The sequence below is a fragment of the Chaetura pelagica genome, unplaced genomic scaffold (assembly GCF_000747805.2).
Source record: "Chaetura pelagica isolate M959 unplaced genomic scaffold, ChaPel_1.0 scaffold547, whole genome shotgun sequence".
Classification (NCBI taxonomy): Eukaryota; Metazoa; Chordata; class Aves; order Apodiformes; family Apodidae; genus Chaetura; species Chaetura pelagica.
The window spans coordinates 395,911-416,907 of NW_009953806.1; the positions used below are offsets into that span (position 1 = coordinate 395,911).

The 20,997-nt window shown below is 36.0% G+C and overlaps 1 protein-coding gene across 1 annotated transcript in view; it reads left to right on the forward strand.

The window, feature by feature from the left end:
- The window catches only part of SLIT2 (slit homolog 2 (Drosophila)), a 265,523-nt gene that overhangs the window by 156,172 nt on the left and 88,354 nt on the right, over positions 1–20,997 (forward strand). Inside the window, exons 6-10 of the mRNA XM_010001251.1 lie at positions 509–580; positions 9,797–9,868; positions 13,796–13,867; positions 16,603–16,766; positions 19,096–19,234. Of these exons, the coding sequence (XP_009999553.1) occupies positions 509–580; positions 9,797–9,868; positions 13,796–13,867; positions 16,603–16,766; positions 19,096–19,234 (519 nt within the window). The remainder of the gene's footprint in view (positions 1–508; positions 581–9,796; positions 9,869–13,795; positions 13,868–16,602; positions 16,767–19,095; positions 19,235–20,997) is intronic.

Here is a 20,997-nt window from a genome sequence, read left to right on the forward strand (position 1 = left end):
ACACCTTTTTTTAAAACATATGTTGCTTGCCCCTCTGAAACAAAATTCATAAATATATTGATCTCAGACATTACACAGCTTGATAGTTGTTTCTCAAGAGCTCACTACTTGTTCTTTTGCCTGGTTCTCATTCCTCCTTGCATAAAGCTGAACATACTTTAAAACATTTGATGTCATGGGTTTGGAATGGGTTGAAAAGTGACATCAATCATTTAAAAATTAAATCAGTTTGGCCTGCACGGTTACATTATGTAATGCTTCTGCTTTTTGTTTGGCATATGTATTGCCATTTTGCAAAGGACCTACATAATATAAAACAGGTAAACTAATTTGACTACTATTGCTGCTTCTTTTTCTTCAATTGCAAACCAGTTAAGGTAATAAAATAAGCTTTATTGGAAACACTGAACTGTAATGGCTGCCATTTTTTCCTTTACGTTCTTTTTGTTATACACAGAAGAAAATATATATATGGCAGATATTAAGTTTAATTATTTTTTTTCCTTAGTGATCTTAGTGAAAATCAGATTCAAGCAATACCAAGGAAAGCATTCCGAGGAGCGGTAGACATAAAAAATCTGTAAGTATTTTCATCCTTCTTGCCTATGATAATGCTTTGTCAATACAATGTCCTTTTGTGGTATCGGATCTCTTTTCTCCTAAGCACTTTTGTGACTGCTTGCAGAATCTCTGCATAACAACACTCAACATTTGTTTTGGCAAAATGATTCAACATATCTTGAGCATGCTAAAATTACCTTACATGAAATCTAAAACATTCAAATGGTGTTGAATATACTGAAGCATTATAACTATTTGCATTATGTTAACCTGAGTTTAATATTTGAATGTCAGGCTATTTAAAACATTTCATTGTTTCATGTGGGAAAATTAATTTTGCCACAGGTCTAAGGGTTTGGGTTTTATTTGCTTATAAAAAAAGAAAGGTCAGGTATTGTCTAGTTTATTATTACTTATATTTTTTTGTATTTGTATGACTACTTTTCTTACACAGTTTTCTTCTTTTCTAAAAGATATATACTTACTTTCCTGGAGATAATGACCCTGAAGTTCATGGGCGAGTTTTGAATTCTTATAGCTCCTAGATGTGGAAATATGTGAGATTCAAGACAAAGGAAAGCAGTGACTTTTTGACTTTCTGTTTAGAGTGGTAGATGAGTTTAGTGGACTAAAAGAGCTAAACGACCTGTGGTGAACTTGTATAGTAGGGAATAAAAGGTCATGCACTCAAGAGCTATAACCCCTGCTGTAAGCTGAGAACTCATAAACAACCAACAAAGACAGAACATACACTAGTGGGTTCCAGAAAAACCACGAAACTGCCAGTGTGATGTAGCTGTGAAAAAATGTGATTGTTATCTTATGTAGCATCAATAAAAACAGGGAAGTGTTAGGGCATTATGTTAGGCTTTTATGTAATTTCTATTGAAATACTTTAAGTTGCCAGCATTAAAAGAAAGATGAACTTTCTAATTGCACTATTTGGAAAACAGAGTGCTCTGTGATTGCAAAGGCAATGGCGTGATGACTTATCCCTAGGGCAGAGCACTGGATAGGGAGCTCCCACTGCATTTATGTCTTTCTCATCATCTCTGTGATGGACTCTGCTTCATTCTACTGCCCACAGCGCTGCACACAAATTGGTTAGAAGGACATTCTTTTAAAGACTTAGCAGAATGTCAGAGTATGGCCTACTTGATATGGTATTTAGAAATTTTAGGTGGGTTTAATTAATCATCTTTATGATACGGTTCTTCCCTGCAGTGAAATCCTACCACATCTCAATGGAAAAACTGTTCTGTTCAAATCTGTTATGCTGAAAAACATGCTAGTGCTTCTCAAAGTAGCTTTGTTACTTTATTTAATTGATGTCTTAGGAATTTCTATTCGGAACTGGTCCCATCATTGTTCATAGCCTAAAAGAGGCTTGTCTATAAAGAGTGGCCTGTGTTTTTCTGCATTGTCTTCTATATTTGAAAATTGATACAGCTGCAGAAAGAAACGTTGGTAGTAACAATACCAGCATCATTGAGGATTATCTCAGGGCACTATCTTAGAATGTAGTAAATATAGTTACATATTGTGAGGTAGCTCCATTTAGAAACTGAATTAGGATGCCAATCTTTAGCTAAAATAGTATTTATATCTTGGTGTATATTTTCAAGGTTAAGGATCCTGAATTGTGTCTAAAACCTGCATAGAACAGTAGATCTGCCTTCTAAAGCCTTTCTCTTTGGGGTGGTAATTACCAAAAAAAAAAATATTTAATAAAGGCCATAGCATTGCCACAAAGTCCAAATCGTATTTGTGGCATAATTTATTGTGATCACATAAATCTTACAGCTACCTATGTTGCTGTAAGGAATATCACCTTTTGTGTGAGGTACAGATGTGAGTATCAGAGGTAAAACTGAGTTGGGTGGATTCTAGCACAGCATTGATGTAACTTGATCGGACCATTGTGCTTTTCAAAAAGCTTAGGCAAGAAGATCTGAACCCTAGCCTTCCATCAAGTCTTGGACATTACACTTAGAAAAAGATTATGATAATTTTACTATTTTTATTTCCTTAATCAAGACAATTAAGGGGAAAGTTGATAAGTGATAGATACAGAAGGCATCATTTTGCAAGCAAAGGAAACTATGAAGTGAACTACCTAAAAGAACATTGTAGCGAGGTGGAGATCAGCCTCTTCTCCCACATAACTGATAAGACGAGAATTTGTCAAGTTGTGCCAGGGGTGGTTTAGATTGGAAAATAGTAAGAATTTCTTTACTGAAGGAGTTATCAAGCACTAGAAGGCTGCCCAGGGAAGTGGCTGAGTCAACATCCCTGGACAGAAATTGGGGTGCAAATTCTGAAGATATAATTCTGAAAGTTACTCCAAACTTACTACTTTTTCAAGAAGATAAATACTCACCAAGATGTTAAGTTCTTCAGAGACCACAGTGGCACCCACTGTTTTCTAAAAAGAAATAGAGATTATCGTATCAGTTGGGAACTAAACAGACTTTTTAATGTAGTTGTTAATGATGGTCTCAGAACCTTCCCTGGTGATACAGTACTCATGCTGGATGTGAAAGATGTTTAAAATCTCCCCAACCTCTGGAATTTTGTTTGTAGTTAAGATGGTAAGAAAATGCTTTAGTTGCCCAGATAATAAAATTGAATGGGTTGTTTCTTGAATGTTGTTACTAGGAGGAAAAATACCTAGGCAAAAGCAAACAAATGTGAAACACTACTGAAAGAGCAATAGTATTATGCTCAGTTTTTCAGAAGTAGACTTTGGCCCCTGATGTGATGCATTTTGATAAAATTATATTACTATATTCCTGATTGGATTACACAAATTTTTCTCTTCTGCTGTATAATCGATATTTAGCAGAGGATGGCAAGGACTACACCAACTTTATGGAGTATTTTCATCACATCTCTTGCAAGTGTCTTGTGTCCGACTTTTCTTGTCACAGTCTGGCCTTACTTTGAACTAGTCTCAGCTGCCTTTGTGTCCATATAGTGCCATTTTTTCCTAGCAATTTGTGGACACAGTAGCTGTCACGCCAAGGATAGAGGCTACAAGTCAATGTAGTAGCTTCGCAGCTTAAACTGGCTGATAAAATGGAGAATTAGTAAAGGGAGAAACAGACACCAGTATCCACTATAAGTCCTTCCCATTATACTAATTTTTGTCCAGAAACGTAATTAATATAGCTTGGTATAGCCCTGGTGCCACTTCTATGTCTATTGTGAAAGATAAGAAACTCCCATTGACACTAAAGGCATAACTGAATTTTACATTAATTTTCATTATTGGAATGATTTGCAATTATTGGACTTTTTTCTGAAGTTCAGTTTTATTATCAGTCAAAAAGAAGAGTCCTGATGAAGATGTTCTAATTACTGTTTTCTTCTGAGATCATGCACAAAATTCCACTACAACTGGAATTATATGTGTCTGCTTACCAGTACAAGTGCTAATCCAAACACATTGCTTGTCTAAGATGTGTTTAACAATTTAGAATAGGTGTATTTCTTGTTCTTACTGGGAATCTTAATTTAGCTCGTAGTCTGTTCAGCCACCTGCATTTCAGGTATATATTAAGATAGTTTTCACCAGATGTTAGTTAAATATATTCAGTGTCTGCTTAAGATTTTTAAGTAAAAAATTAGGAGGATTAAAGGAATAGGTACACTTTTCTGATGCCTCCTAAAGGGACTGGTGCCTCTAGTGTCTCTTGTGGCCAAACAGGTCAGTGATCTTGTGGCCTTCAGGAAAAAAACCTGTTCTGACAGTTGACCATTTCAATAGTATTTTTAAAATTGTTCTTTTCATTACACACTACTTTCCTAAAATTTGGCATACTGAAAACAAATTCAACAAATTCAATTTGTCATGTCAATTGTCATGTCAATGCCAATTGTGCTTTTAAAAGGTGAGCATTTGGCTTTGAAGAGGAGTTGCAGATCGAAAACCTTAAAATGTGAATCAAAAGTTTTCTTGCAAGTCTCATTTTGGCACTTAAACCACTGAGGAAGAGTCTAAAATACATAGAATCTAAACATCTGTCTTAAGTTTATTTGACTGACATTAAAGGTTAGTTGAATAAAACCTAGGCAGCTGAAGTAGAATGTGATTTCATCTGCTAAGTACCAATACCTACACAAAGTTTTGTGTGTTATCTGAATTTACCCTAATGAAAAATGTGACCTCTGCTTTTAGTAGGAAAAGTACCAAATGTTGCTGTGGTTTATGTAGTTTCCCATAGATTTTTTGGTGATAATATGAAGCAAAATGAGGTAGACTAATTTGAACTGACTTGATAAACTCTATTGTAGGAAGACCTGGATTAAATGTTTTCCTTAACTTTTATTTGGCTATGTCAAGTACTTAGAATAATGCAAATCCTCTTGAAGATTTGAATTTTAAAGAACAGTAGTCTATGCTTCTGCTTAGTATTTGAGTCTCATGGAAAAGTTAGGGTCTATAGGCCTGTTAAGGAGATTTGCAAAGGGATGTTTTTATAGATAGAATAAGTGGAAATAGTTCTATAGATATATATTTTCTAATTGATATTTAAATAAACAATTCTAACTGATCTTTCAATGGCTGTGTGCTTAATATAACTTCCATGCTGCAACGGGAATGTATTTGCCCTCCATGTTATGATAATCTTGATATTGTTTGTCATTTGATAGCCAAATTGCATTATTTAGATATTATTGGTTGTGGAAGTCCCCTCCCTGGAGGTGTTTCAGGCCAGGTTGGGTGAGGCTTTGTGCAGCCTGGTCTAGTGTGAGGTGTCCCTACTCATAGCAGGGAGGTTGGAACCTGATGATCTTTAATGTCCCTTCCAACCTTAACCATTCTATGACTCTGATTTCTGGGAGGTCATGCTGATGTGATCTTTGCATCACATAGCATACAGATTGTTTATTCTGCATTCATCCTCTTTTTTATGGCATTCTTCTGTTTAATTTTGACTTTTTTTTTTTCTTTTTTTTTTTTTTTTGCTCCTGGAATATAATTTCAGATTTAGCTAAATAGGATGCTAGACAATTTTGAGAGGATGGAGCAGTTGAACTGTAGATCTCTTCTCCCTTCTAGTTTATTCAGCAGGTAGGCCTTAGAAGTATTGCAAATCTTGCTTTTAAATTTTGGGGTAAAAGAAAAAGGTTAATCATTTGGTATACTGTGTATATTAGGGAAAAAAAACCAACCCATTCAATATGTTTTACAGGGAAAATTTAATAAAGAATAAAATGAACTACATTAGCAAATAAAAGAGCAAGTAGAAAAAAGACTACTTCCAAATGGAAGTGATTGCAATAAACAGTAATAGTCATGGGAAACAAGCAGTTCTCTGAATCTTGATAAGAATAGCATACATTCTTACATGATTTTGTTATATCTTTCTCAGCTAATGCCTCTGCAATCATTGATTCCTCTCAAAATTGAAACTGAGAAGGGAATAGAGAAATAGGAAACATACCAGTTCTGTTGTAAAAAATACAAGGAGACATTAAGAACAGTGACTATTTCCAAAAATTGTCTTAGTGATAAATAGTGTGTGCTCTGTTCTTTTCCCAAGGAAAAATGCTAATGATATGAAATCCAGTGTTCAACGTGCTAAAATTAGAGGGGGGGAAAGTTTTACTAGGGAGGAAGCTACTGATCTAGAAAGACTTCTGACTGTTTTTGATGACTCCTCAATGAATGTTTACCATTAAGTTGATACATGAGGAAAATGTAAGTGATTCTGAACAAAGAAGAAAGTAAACTGCACAGTGCCTGCCTTGTATGGTACCATGGAGTGTCCTCAAGAACAAGCGAGTAAGGCAGACAGGTTGACTGATACTGCCCTAACTTTTAGCACAGCCCCTAGGAACAAGTAAAGAAGATTTTCTCTCTCAGATTCAGATACGTTTTTTTTCCCCGTATGAGAGTAGTAGTTTTCAAATATATGCAACACAATCTGTTCATTATTAAATGCTCTTTGTTTGGAATAACCAGGTTTATTTTTAGATATTTGTTTATCATTATCTGTTAGCCAACATATGCTAGAAGGGAAGAAAATACAAGTTAACAACATGTTTCTGCAGTGTAAGATCTCTCAGCAAAAGCAATAAATAAGAAAACATTTAAAGCAGGCATTTTCTTATTTGTTGAATGCTTTTTATTTAGTTCTTGCTAGTTTTTATAGCTGAGCTCAATAAACACTAACATTTTAAATAGCAGTAGATTAGCAGGTATGTGAAATACCCAGGTAGTGTTGTAGGCACAGGTGCAAAATGTAATGAATTCTCTGCTATAATGGAAAGATTTTTAATGTGATAGCTGCTGTTTGGTGTTTTATGAGCTTCGCAGGAGCCACACTGCTGAAGGTATTCCGTGGCTTTGTGGAAGGGGTGGCAAAAAGGAATAGTGACTTTCTGAAGGGATGGAGACATAGATCTTCACATAGAAGAGACCCAACATGGAGATGGGTAGAGGGAAAGATGATGAAAGAGACTGGGGAGAAGGAAGGAGAAGGATGGGCCAGAGTTACTGGTCCATGTCCTATCAGCTTCTGCTCTCAGGGTGTTTTAAGGAAGGAAAAAAAAACAAAACTGGGGGGAAAAATGCTTTTGAAAATGCAGTTAGGATTATTGGTATGCTCAATAACTTAGCGGTGACAAAAGTTTCGTTATAGTACTCTAGATATTTCTGCATGATTTCGGAAGTCGTTATGCTAAAAACAAATTATAAAGCGTATCTTAACATTAGAGAAATATGTGCTTCTTTCTCTATTATTCGTGCAGATGTCTTAAATCATAGCAGTTGCAGCACTCACAATTTGTTGTCAGAAACTAGTCTCATCCAAAAAAATTCAGACTGCTCCATATATCCGTTAGAGGGACATCATAAGTTAATGATATACTGGATGTGACATATTGTCTAATTTTCTGTTTGGATTGTATGTGCAGTGGATATCTTCACCTTAACACAAATACCATAAATTGCTATTCAAGCCATGCACACAGTCTTCAGAGTCGTGTACCTTTCATGGCTCAAAAAAATATTTATCATGTTCTTCATGGTGCGTGTCTGATCATTTTATATCATGGTTATAACTGATAGAAGATGATCTAAAACATAAAGAATGTACTATCTTTCAAAGACAATAATTTATAAAACTAGGAAATATTTCTCCTTTCCTGTCCACGAGATTCCCTTGCCCTAAAACAAACCCAGCTCATTAGTTCAGTGCAAACAAAGTAATCTTTCTGGTAAGAAGATCGAACTCACCCTTCACTAAGGTAGTGGTAATACTAACTCACTAATGACGGTATCCAGAAGTTTTCAGGTGTACTAGAACTGCTGCCAGTCTAGTGGAAGAAATCTGCCTTTCAGCTAATGTAGGACAAGATTTGCTCAAGTGCTTTCTCTACTGTTAAAAGATTTTTCTTTGTGTATAATATGGATGATTTAAAATAAGCTGTGTCAGCACTGATTTATACATTGACAGCTAAAGATATTAAGATATGGGCAAACATGCAGCTCGCCCTTTTACAGATTAACCTGCAGACTGCATTAGGCAAATTTGATGGCATTAAAAGATTTTTCCAATTTGTCTGGAAACAATTTCTCTTTTGTATTGTGTCAAGGGTAACATTTCATGCCATTGTACTAATTTGAATAGCTTTGATAAATTGTTCAAGAGGTTAGAGAATTGTAGTGTGTGTATATATTTTACCTCTTTAAAATAAAAAGGCTATTAACTTACTTGTTAAATGAAATTCATTAGTAAAAATTGAAAGAGCCTGAGAAAGTAGGCTTAAATGTTCCAAAACTTCAGCACTGGTGCTGTAACATTGCACCAAAATGATTAAAGATCATGTTCAGAAAATGATAGTTTGTATTTAGCTTTCAGTACACAGAGACACAGATACTGTTAAAATTTTGACAGTATTTTATTCCTGTGTAGTAATCTGGAGGAAACTAGGAGAACTTTATAGAATTTGGTACATAACATTCAACGGTGGATGTGATGATTTATTAATAAAGTAAAATGTTACAGATTCAGAAGAATCACAGAAAATGCTTTAGCAAGAGCCTCATTATCCCTGGTAGCTAATATATAATTGAAGACAGAAGGGCAGAGTTCATTTGCATTTTGTTCATTTTTTTTAGTATTGTTCACACACATTTACTCATATGTATTTTCTGACACTGACAAGTTACTGGCTTGGAGAAGATCATCTGGTTGTCTAAAGTGAGGTTATATGATTTTTATCTTGCAAGTCATGCCATGAAATCCTTAAGACGTGTGGCAGTACTTACAGGAAAAGCTTTTATCAGCAGATAAACTGGGATTTTGTATTTGCATGGTTGTTAATTTTAGCAGACATTTTTAATTGGGTAGTATGTACTGTATCAATGTTTTGAGTTGAAAAGTTAATATTGTTCAGAGAAATGAATTTAAATTTTTCATAACTCAGTACTTAAAGATGAATAATGTATGGGGTGGATTGCTGAGTTTTATGTCCAGAATTCACATGCTCTGTTACAACATCCTCTCTGAATATAATTGGAGAGAGCATAAAGTATGCAGAAAACCACATACTGAAGGTTACAGTAGAAATCCGAGTTTAATTTGGAACAGAATTAAAGGAGATAAGTAACCAAGTATGTAAATACCTTGGATACTATTATTTCTACACATAGAAATATTGTAGAAGGTAATTACTCTAAATCCCCCCCTCCCCAGCCCCACACCTCGCACCCAGTCCAGGCGTGCACACACACACAGAGACCCCCTGAAAGTGATGTCTCTTGCTGGTCTCTGCCGCGGCGGGTGGAATTAACATGCAGCTGGGCTGCTCTGATAAATGGATTCTGTTAGGTCACCGAGGGGATGCATGTGACATTAAGTGATTTACCGTCCTTTACCTTAATGAAATTGTTTCAGCAAGATGACGCTGAGAGCTTTTAATGGATAGCTTTTCTTGATGTAATGAAATTGCATTCCTTTGGCATTTAATATAAGGTGCAGTTATTATTTACTGGAGCTTTCCCAGCACTGCTGTTTTGCACAGACAGTTCGGAACAAAAAGGGATTCTGTGGCACCATCCAGGCCAGCAATCTGTGTGACAGGCTCCAGCGTACGAGCCTGTTTGCCAGAGCCTTTCAGTCAGCGTGGCCTCGCTCTGCCGGCCCCTTCCCGAGCCTCCGTTCGCACCTAACGCTGCCAGCGCTCATCTCCCTTACAAATACCTTCCTAATCTGTTTAACAGGCAACTGGATTACAACCAGATCAGCTGTATTGAAGATGGAGCATTTAGGGCTCTGCGCGACCTGGAAGTGCTGTAAGTATTCCTGTATCTCCTACTTCTAGCAAGAGCTCCGTATCTGGGGAGTACTAATGTAAAAGCTTATCAGTGAGCTGCAGCCTGGTGTCAGGATGGGCTAGTGAAAAGATGCCTTAAAATAATCCACTGTGATGTTCTGTGACATGGTAGAAAGATGTGGAGAGGCAGAGATACTCCTTTACTCTGTAAAACAGCCATTAAACACAATTAAAACATACATATTATAAAAAGCAGATGACACATAACATAACAGAACAATATCTTTCTTTTTAAAATGAGGGAGGACAGTATTAATGAAACCAATTAATGTTGTAAATTATCCTTCACTGTTGAAGTGCTGAACATGTTCAGTATTGCCTTTGTTGTATACTCTGATATTAATTTAGTCTTTCATACTCTTTAAGGAACAATATGCTCAGTGTATTTGACAATCTAGAAGTTTTCAACAGGACACTGTTATATCAAACACTACTGTTATATGCTAAGATATTTAGCATGTTCACATTAACTGCTTGGTTTTTTTCTAACATATTAAATTGCTTGTGTATAAATATGTATGTAGAAAAAAAAATTTAAATCACTGAAGGTTTGTATTGCAATATTCTATTGCATACATTTTCTCACTGTCTCAAAGTGACCGTCACTGAGGTTGAAGGTAACAAAATTATCATCAGTAACCTCTGATCTGAAAGTAGGTACTTTAGTGACCAAAGTGCTGCAGTTCCCAAAGAAACTGAGGCATAGGACACATTCCTGAAATACTTGCTCTGTCAGTCAAAATACCACATTTTTCTGGGCTTTCTACATTAAGAGAAGTGAGAGACTGTGTATCAGTGAGTTACTTCATGATACTTTGAATCACACTTGATAAATCACACCACCTTGAGGGGGGTGAGAAAGAGGTTTTTCGCTGGGTTTTGGTTTTTTTGTTTTGGTTTGGTTTATTTTTAAGATTCTGAAGTAAAGAAGCTTCACTGACAATAGATAAAGTCTGTATGTCCAAGAAACTGAAGAATATGTGAGCTGCTGGTGGTAAAGTTTTTATTATTAAGCAATAGTTGGTCTTTCTTATGAGTGAATGGATCTGACAACTACATTTTTTTAATATTTCTTTTTTATGTTGAAATTATAGAATAACTAGTCTATTGTTAGTTTTCTAGTATAAAGCCATGTGAAATGTACTGTAGGTTCAGTATTGCATATAATTGTGACGTTGATGAATTATCGGTGGTCTGTCAGTAAATCTGATGTTTTGTGAGATTTTAATCTCTGAAACTCATGTATATGACAGAATAACTTTTCCAGTGATGGCTTGATCTGTTTCTTTTTAAGTGCAAGCCTTTCTTTATGAGTGAAAATGTTAAATGTGTAATTTTTTTTACAAAAATAAATTACTCTACATTTTTTAGTGCATGCAGTTTTTAGTGTTCTGTAAAGGTCATCATTGTCAGTTGAAGGCAGTGGTAGAATTTTCACATCAATTTGAATGCACTCCAAAAAAATTAAAATCTTTAAAAATAATGTTTTGCTGAAAAAGTAGGTAGATACTTTGTGAATAAATATACATAGATATTAACTTTGTTCAGTTATACAACTAATGTCGACTACTATCTGAATTACATTATGTGATCAACAATGATGTAGAGATTAAGTTTTTTTAAAACTGAGATTGATATTTCACCCAGTACTGAAAAGTATGTATCTAATTCAGCTTCCTTCAGCTTAAAGAATGAAGGATACATAGATCAGACCATATGCATATGCACTGAGTAGCTTATAAAACCACATATTTTGTTTTCATTTGGAGTTAATGATTCTGTCTAAGCACTGGATGTTTATGTTACATCAAACTGGTAACTATACAATAAAGCTCTGAAATAATCTTGAAATTTACCCAGGATGTAATCTTGTTCAATGACTGTTTGAAATGTTTACCGAAATAACAGGTCATATAATGTTTAAGTAATTGCATAATCTTAGAGACTGCTAGCATTAAAGGCACAAAATCAACCTAAAATCTGGACAGGGTTTTTTTGTTTGTTTAAAGGGAAAATCTACTGTACTGGGGGAGCAGTGACTATAGGAAAATATATGGTGCTGTAATATTAAAAAATTTAAAATATTAGGAAATTTTAAAAAATGTCTTTTAGTCATTACACTCTTTGCAATAGTACATAATGCTTAAGTAAAAATATTGACCCAATTTGTTTTTAAATTACATCTCTGTAATGGAATTAAGCATTTTCATCATCACATAGAAATAGTTTCAAAAATTGTTTAAATCCCTCCATATCTCTTATGTCTAGTCCTGATACTTTCATGTACCCTTACAAAAATAAATTAGTATTTCCTGCATCTAAAATAGCAAGGCAAATGTCAAACATGCCAAACTGAAAATTAAAACACTTGTGGATATACCTTCTTCATACAGCAAACAGCTATGGCGATATGTACTGATTTCCATTTCTTTCAATTGAAAAGATGTTATTTCAAAGCCTTGTAAGAAATAAAGCAGGAAGAACTATGGGAGCTGTCATTTACCATTTAGACACTAAGAAAATCTTGCCAAGATTTGCTGTCATTTATTCATTAAGGCACCTTTTCTGGACATACCCACTAGGCCATTTTTTTTTGTTTCATTTTTGTTCATTTTGAAAAATTGTACAATTTCCCCTTTTTCTTCTTTTGATTATTCTCCTCTTTGTTTATGTAGCCCTAAGGGCACACAGGGGAGATCCCTTATGCACAGTGGAGAAAACGTTTATGATGTGGAATGAGCAAGCACACATAGGTAAAATACAGCACACTGCACCCGTAATACAATGCTTGGTTAGTGTGGAGGTATATAACCTGATCCTGGTTGAGGTGCTGTGCATTTACCTTTCTGTGTTAGGATCAGAGTACTTAAAAATTTGTTCAAAATGAGTACAAATTGTGCTTTGTTATTTTATTTGTTTAATTTTTATAATTATTTTTTTAAGGAGAAAAAAGAAAAAACACAAAGCACTTAGTTTCAAGTCAGAAACAAGGGTTGATCAGTGGGAATTATCATGTACTAGTGCCATAGTTGTGTCTTTAAAATCCCTGAACTAATTCTTCATTCTGCTGAAATGAGTAATCTCCAAGTCAAAACTGTGAAGTTTATTCCTGGTTTCCTTGTTTCAGTTTCAAGCTTGTTTGTATTTTATTTGCAGCCTAAAGACAATATTTAACTGCAGGATTGTTAATGAAGTTTCATTATCTTTACAAACTAGATTTAATGTGTGTGATGGGTCTGTGGTAGCCAGCAATTGGCTAAGATTTGTTCCTAGTTTCTAATTCAAGTTTCCAGGGACCTTGTCAAAAATTTCAACTATCATTTTGTAAAATATTAAGATGCCAGATTCCTTCCATTGTACAGCAGAAGCTTCGCTGTTGTTCATGCAGCTCTGGATAATCTATAGCATCTCTGTTCCATGTAAAACCTAATTGCAGACAAGCTTTAAACTTTTCCTAAAATTCTTGAAAAAGCTGGCAAATCTTGTACTTTTATGCTCTGTCAAAAAAAACCCAAAACCAGACTCTGAGAAGCTAGAAAGAGAAACGAGAGTCCTATAATCAAAAAAATTGAAGACTTGTCTTTTTTACATCAAGGTGACAACCTTAGCTGGAATGCCATTGATGTTCTCAAGATTGGGAGAAGCTCCATTTGAGTGAATCACAAGTTACTAAGATTTCAGATTACTTAGAATTATTATATGATCAAACCATAATGTTTTACCAGAGATTGAATAAGGAGATAAAGTATATCTGACAGCATATTTTTTTCCTGATAACTGTCCCTAAAAGCAATACACCGTGATTTCAATAGATGTGCATTTTTTAAAACTGTAGTGAATGTGTCATAACTGTACCATGTTAACGTGCTGCTTCTTGACTTCACAGCACTCTCAACAATAATAACATTACCCGACTGTCTGTGGCAAGTTTCAACCATATGCCCAAACTCAGGACATTGTAAGTAGTCCCACTGAAAGTGGCTGCTATTTCATTCAGTCCCGCATATAATTTTTTCTTCTATCAAGTTCTGTCAGTGGTCTACAAATTACAAATATGTTTACTGGCAAAGACAGGCTCCTTTAAAAAAATACTGAGGTATCATGAGGTGGGTTGGTTTAAAGCGTGTGGGTTCATGTACGGCTGCCAATTCTGGAAAGTAAAACTATCAAGTGACTGCAAAGCTGATGCTTGGGGCTCAGGGAGAGGAAGAAACAGTTGCATTCTTTTCCATTAGCTTTACTAGGATGTGGGCTGAATTAAGTCTATGGAAGTGGCTTAATGACCTTTTCCCAAGATGAGTTTTCCATGATTCTGTATTTCAGTCACAGAAAAGCTTCAACTTCTAACAGAAAAGATGGGGTTAAGAGCAGGGTTCTTTTTTATATGTTACAGCTGTATAAAGAAAGAAATTGATGTTTTTTGAAAGTAAAAAATTTGTTTTACTTTGAGCTATTGAATGGGTCACATTTCATTTAGGAACATGGAAGAATCTTTGATTGTCTGTCAGATGTGATAAATGGGAAATCTTTATGCTTTTATTACTGTACTGCTAGCAGACCTAATTAAACTAAACTGGCTCTCCAACATTCTTTGTAACATAAAATTACAGCATCATCCGGTAGTGCTACTATAATTAACGTTGTGTCAGCATTTACAATAAGGTCCCCATTTTTAGAGGTTATGACTTTCACAGATGAGCACTTCAGGATTCTAAAACAAAACATGGTGAAAAGAGTATGTATGCATTGGATACAGTTTGGGGTAATTTCTTTTATATGTTTACACTGAACTAGGAATAAACATGTGTTGAGTGGCAAAACCAGAATATAGCAAGGTGTAGTCCTGAGGCTGTCTTTCAAACAGGTTTTCCAGTGAAGTGGGAACCAAAAGCAAGTGGGATGTTTCACTCAGAATTCAAGAGTAGGTCTTACTGTGAAAGAAGTACTTTTGCAAAGAGCCTGTCCATTTTCTTTTGTGCACCTTGGGTTGCACAGCTATTTTGAAATCAGTAGGCCTATTCACTTGAGTTAACATACCATTCGTGACTGAAGAAACTTCATGAAGGTGAGTAGTTCTGTTGATTTCATAACAGAATTGTAACTATTATTTCTTGAATAAATTCAAGAGTACTCAAGTCATGCTGACCATGGGCTTGTGGTGGCCTCAGTTATATTTTGAGAATAGAATTTAATTCCATTCTCTCAGGTTTGAGACTTGAAAACATGAATGTATGTGCCTCTTTTAAACCTTCAAATACAGTTTATATTCTGAATCAAATTAGCAGCATTTGCACTTTTTTGGTGGGATATTTCATCTTTTGAAAATTAATTTTAGAAACAAAAGGAAATGGATACACAGAGTCCTGTATTACAGCTGTAACATGCCATTTGCACTCAGAATATGCTTGTATAACTGTATTGATTTCAGTGGAATTAGTTCTAATTTGCAATGGTATTCTTGCCTACAGCTGGCCACAGACTGTACTGAATGCATGTGCTCTATTGTGAGCAATATTTGCAAAGCATCCAGCCAAGAATTAATACAGGAAAATACATTGCCTTTGATTTCTAGTGACTTATGGGGGGGGGGAGGGAGGGAAAGTCAGTTAGTAGAATTTTTTATTTATGTTGGTTGCACATTTCATGCTGGTTTACAGGTGGGTTTTTTTCATGCATTAATTAGACCTCTTGTCTAAATTCTGATTTTCTTGCACATTCTTTCCAGTTATTTAGTTAGACTTGAGCACATCAGGTAAAAAGGACCAAAATTACATTACTCTGTTATGGATGATTCTGAATAAGAATTTGATTTATAAATGTGAACGTAATTCTGTAGCTTGAGACAATATAAGAGCCAGAGAAAGCTAAGAGCCAGAGAAAAGTAATTTACCTAATTTAGTGAATACTTTTGTCTGATATTTTGTCAATGGCAAAGTGCTTTTTGCCACTTGGCAAGGAGCCATGGGCTTGTGTCAGACCCTGCCAACAGAGAGCTACATACTTAATTCCATCACTTGCTGCCATGTGGTCTTTTAATTTCAGGCACTGCTTAGAATATACGTCCCTAGGAGCCAAAAGCAACTAATCCCCCTTTCTGTGATTAAACAAAAAGAGAGGAAATCAGAAAAGGATGTGAAAGAAGATGTTTTATATTGAGTTATTGCTCTGTCTTGTTCAGCAGAAAATTAGTATGACCTGCTAAAGGGATTTTGCAGACTGTTTCTATAGAGACTAATAATGGCCAGACTTACAGATATATCTAATTGGAAACAAAATCTTTTATTAACTCTTTTTATCTGACAGTATATAATCACTGTAGGGCAATTTACTTGAGACATTTTTTTCTTACTCACTATTTGTATAGATTGGAACCAAAAAGTCCCATGGCAGCTTTCAAGCCCCTCTGCATTTCTTTCTTTTAGGCAAGAAAAAGAAACTACACATAAGTTACATTATTAGGAAGTCTTTATTTTTTTTACCCAATTAATTAGGTGACAAATTAAACACAATTTTGCTGCTTGTATAGTTTTACTTATTAGCATTTAATGAGAGATATGAGTAATTAGTACCATATTAACCAGTTTTGTTGATAAACTGGCCTAGTTGCTTGCTGAAGGAGGAACCTGAAAAATTTATTGCTTGACTGTTTGTTTTTCCTAATTTGAAAGTATTGACGAGTTTCTTCCCGTGCAGTCGTCTTCACTCAAACAACCTCTACTGTGACTGCCACCTGGCCTGGCTGTCTGACTGGCTGCGGCAGCGCCCACGGGTTGGCCTCTACACCCAGTGCATGGGGCCATCCCACCTCCGGGGACACAACGTAGCCGAGGTCCAAAAGCGGGAGTTTGTCTGCAGCGGTAAGGGAAACAGATTTGCTCACTCAGCCCTGTTTCAAAACACACCTTCTGAGAGCTCAGCCATGATCATTAGTGCTGCATGGTGCCTTTTTGCTAGCTTTTGCATAACCCAAGCTTTAATGTTTATTCAAAATAAACTAATGATTTTTATCGCTATTTATATGTTGCTTGGGGGATGCTTCTGTCCTTTCAAATTCTGAGTAAATGCTGCATTCACGTAGATTATACAGCCTTCTAAAAGTATAATTATGGTGGAGAAATGTAGAAAATTAAATAGAAGGTGCACTGACTGAGAACATAAGGCCTTGAGTAATAAGGAACTATTATTTTTTACCTTTACAGATTGTTGCTTTTTCTTCTTGTTATTTTCTGCAGTTAAATAATAACTCTGAGTCCCTAAGTAACTTTCTGGATGATATTCTTTAGTGCCTCAGGTTATTTTCTGAAATGAAATAATGAAATGACTAGCAGTTTGTTACTAATCACATTTTCTCTTACTGTTTTTTTCCTTTATTCGTATCTTCTAGATGAGGAAGAAGGCAAGTGTATCTTTCTTATTTAAATATTTTTAGACTAATATTGAGGGTTTTTTATTAACTTTCTCTACTGTTTCATGTTTTCTCAAGAACATTAAGAACCAGCTGCACTTAGAGCCATCTGACTTCAGTGATTCAGCAGGGTTGTATATAGTGGTTCATTTTCTACAGACACTCAGAAGCCTATTGCCAAATATACCAAAAGTTGCACAGATACATCCTTTTAAAAGACCTTTATGGAGAACAAAATGTTTTGTGCTTACTAAACAGACCCTAACAGTGAAGTGTAGGGCACTGCCATCTTCATATGGCAAATGCTAACAATGTTGTTACCATTAATTCTGCCTTTATGTACACTTAAAAGGACTCCCACAAGACCATTTAATGTCTCTTATTTGTAAATTGTATGGCTGCAGTGTCCAAGTGTCAAGAACAGTTTTAAAACTTATAATGCTGATTCTGAGAAAGAGGAATAAGCATGTTTTCTCTTCTAATAAAGGCAGGTAAAGTATTTCCTGCCTGTTAGTATAAAAATAGTAGATGTGTTACTAGTTTTGACAGCTGTTTGTACTTTTATAACACATATATAAATGTGAAATCAAATTATTATATAGTAAACTACTATCTCAAAAGGCTAACCTTTTAAGTAATTTCAAAATTGAGCAGTTGTTATTTGAAGTAGGAACAGCCCTGGCTGCAACTGAAGTTATCAATGTACCCTTCCTATGTTAATATATAATGCTAAATATAATGAGAGTGTTCTTAGATTAAATCATGGGTTTATAGTCAAGAGGGTTTTTTTCCCTGAGAATTTCAAAACGGTCTTTAATTTTTTTACGTTAATAAAAAAGAACAAAAAAAAAAGAAAAAGAAAGACAAAAAGAGGTCTTCATGCCTTTCTCATCCCTTTGTGCCTTTCTGTAATATTACAAAAAAGCAATTCTGCGTCATTAAATTGATAGAAGAATGAGTGCATTAATATATTATAAAAATGTGCAGTCTATCTATTTGCACAGAAATAAAGCTGTTTACTTTCTAAATTATACCTAAATATTAAGTGGTTTTGTTTAAATGCAGTTACAAATGCTGAGTTTAACATGTAGTACAAGAACTTGGGAGAGAAAGTAACGTAAATTAGCCACCTGAGGCAGTAAGAATAGTAGATTGTGTGAGGAAGAAAGAAGTCTGCTGTGCTAACACAGAGACTGAGAGTATGAAGTCAATTTACTTATTTTTGTGTGACTGAGAGCATCATAACTCCAAAACTGCCCATAAGTGATATGTAACTGAAGACCCGTAATCATATTTTGCAGAACAGAATGTAACTAGCATGACACCATCAGTTTTTGTGGCAGAATTTGGTTATTTTTATTGATGTGCATTATTAATACTACACAAAATTGCAAAAACTAAGTAAAAGTTAGTTCATAAAACCATAATACATAAAGCCAGAATACATAAAATATACCTGAAAAATGGATCACACTTGGGCGTTTTAAAAAGATTATTTCAAAAGCAGATTGCTAATGAAATTGAAAAATTATGTAATGCTAGCATAGTAATTGAGGATTTGTCTTTCATCTCTCAGTATTGTATCAACAGGTTAAATGGGTATTTAAATTAATACGATCCAAAAGTATTGATAGGCTACAATGTTTATTATAGAGGTTGTGGCTTAAATTTTTCAAGGAAGTGTAAAATGTGATGTTTTACTGTTGAGGTAGACTGCAGGTAAAGAGGTAGACTGAGATAGACAGTATTGTGCAGTTTTTTTGAGAAACTTTTCTTTGCAGGTCACCAGTCCTTCATGGCTCCATCCTGCAGTGTCTTGCATTGCCCTACCGCATGCACCTGTAGTAACAACATTGTGGACTGCCGTGGAAAAGGCCTGACTGAGATCCCAACAAACCTCCCAGAAACCATTACTGAAATGTACGTAATCTGACTTTTTTCCAATTAACTTTTAGAAAACATTTTTTTCCTAGGCATTTTTGTTATTTGTATAAACTCATTCATTATATAGGGTAGGAATTTCATAATATGCATTCAAAATCAGATATAAGAAGTATGCAGATATATGAAAGTATTTAAGGCCTTTGTGTTTTCTTGTGAGTTGTTTTTTTTATGTACTACTCACAATCCATAGTTAAAACTGCATTCTGGGTTGGTTTTAAAAGAGTTTGGGAAGACTTGCTTGTCTGCAAGTGGGTGGCTTTTCCCTGCAGGCTATAAACCCCGTTACCTTCGGGGTTGCTCTCTGTGCTGGTTTTGGCTGGGAGACAATTTTCTTCATAGTAGTTGGTATGAGGCTATGTCTTGGATTAGTGCTGAAAACAGTGCAGATGACACACTGATGTTTTACTTCCTGCTTAGCAGTGCCTACCCAGCATCAAGGCCTTTTCTACTCCTCCTACCACCTCACCACTTTGTAGGCTGGAGGTGCACAAGAAGTTGGGAGGGGACAGAGGCGGGACAGCTGAGCCCTGCTGGGATATTCCAAACTATATGATGTCATGGTCAGCAATAACAACTGGGGGAAAAATAAGGGGGCACATTCAGAGTAATGGTGTTTGCCTTCCCAAGTAACTGTTAAGTGTGATGGAGCCTTGCTTTCCTGGGAATGACTGAATACCCACCTGCCAATGGGAAGCAATGAAAGAATTCCTTGTTTTTCTTTGCTTGGGCGCACGACATTTGCTTTGCTTACTAAACTGTCTTCATCAAGACCAAGTGCCAGGTCCAACATTTTCACCACAATAACCCCATGCAGCACTACAGGCTGGGGGAAGATTGCCTGGAGAGTGGCCCGGTAGAAAGGGGCCTGGGAGTACTGGTTGAAAACCAGTTGAACATGAGCCAGCAGTGTGCCCAGGTGGCCTGGAAGGTCGATTACATCCTGGCTTGTATCAGGAATAGTGTGGCCAGCAGGAGTAGGGTTGTAATTCTCCCCCTGCACTCAGAACTGGTGGGGCCCCACCTCAAATACTATGTACAGTTCTAGGCCCTTCACTCAAGAAATATACTGAGGTGCTGGTGAGGGTCCAGAGGAGAGCAAGGAGACTGGTGAAGGGGCTAGAAGGAAAGTCTTATGAGAAGAGGCCAAGGGAGCTGGGGTTGTTTAGCCTGGAGAAGAGGAGACTTGGGGGACCTTATCACTCTCTACAACTACGTGAAGGGAGGTTGTAGTCAGGTGGGGGTAAGGCTCTTCTCCCAGGCAACTAGTGACAGGACAGGAAGGCATGGCCTGAAGCTGCTGCAGGGGAGGTTTGGGTTGGATATTAGGAAGCACTTCCTCATGGAAAGTGTCATCAGACATTGGAATGGACTGCCCAAAGAAGTGGTGGAGTCACCATCCCTGAAGGTGTTTAAGGAAAGACTGGATGTTGCACTTGGTGCCATGATCTAGTTGATGTGGTGGTGTTGGATCATAGTCTGGACTTCATGATCTCAGAGGTCTTTTCTGGCCTAAATAATTCTGTGATTCTGTCACGTCAACCCATGAGTTTTCTCACTTCACTCTTCTGATTTTCTCTCCCATCCCATCGAGGCAGTCTGAGCAAGCAGCACTGTGGGCATGACCTGCCAGCTGGGTTTAAACCATGACAGTCACCTTTACTCAATTTATTCATCAGACTCCCTGTTAGAGAAGCACATCTTTGCATGAAACATCAGCAACCTATGCTCCCATACTAAGT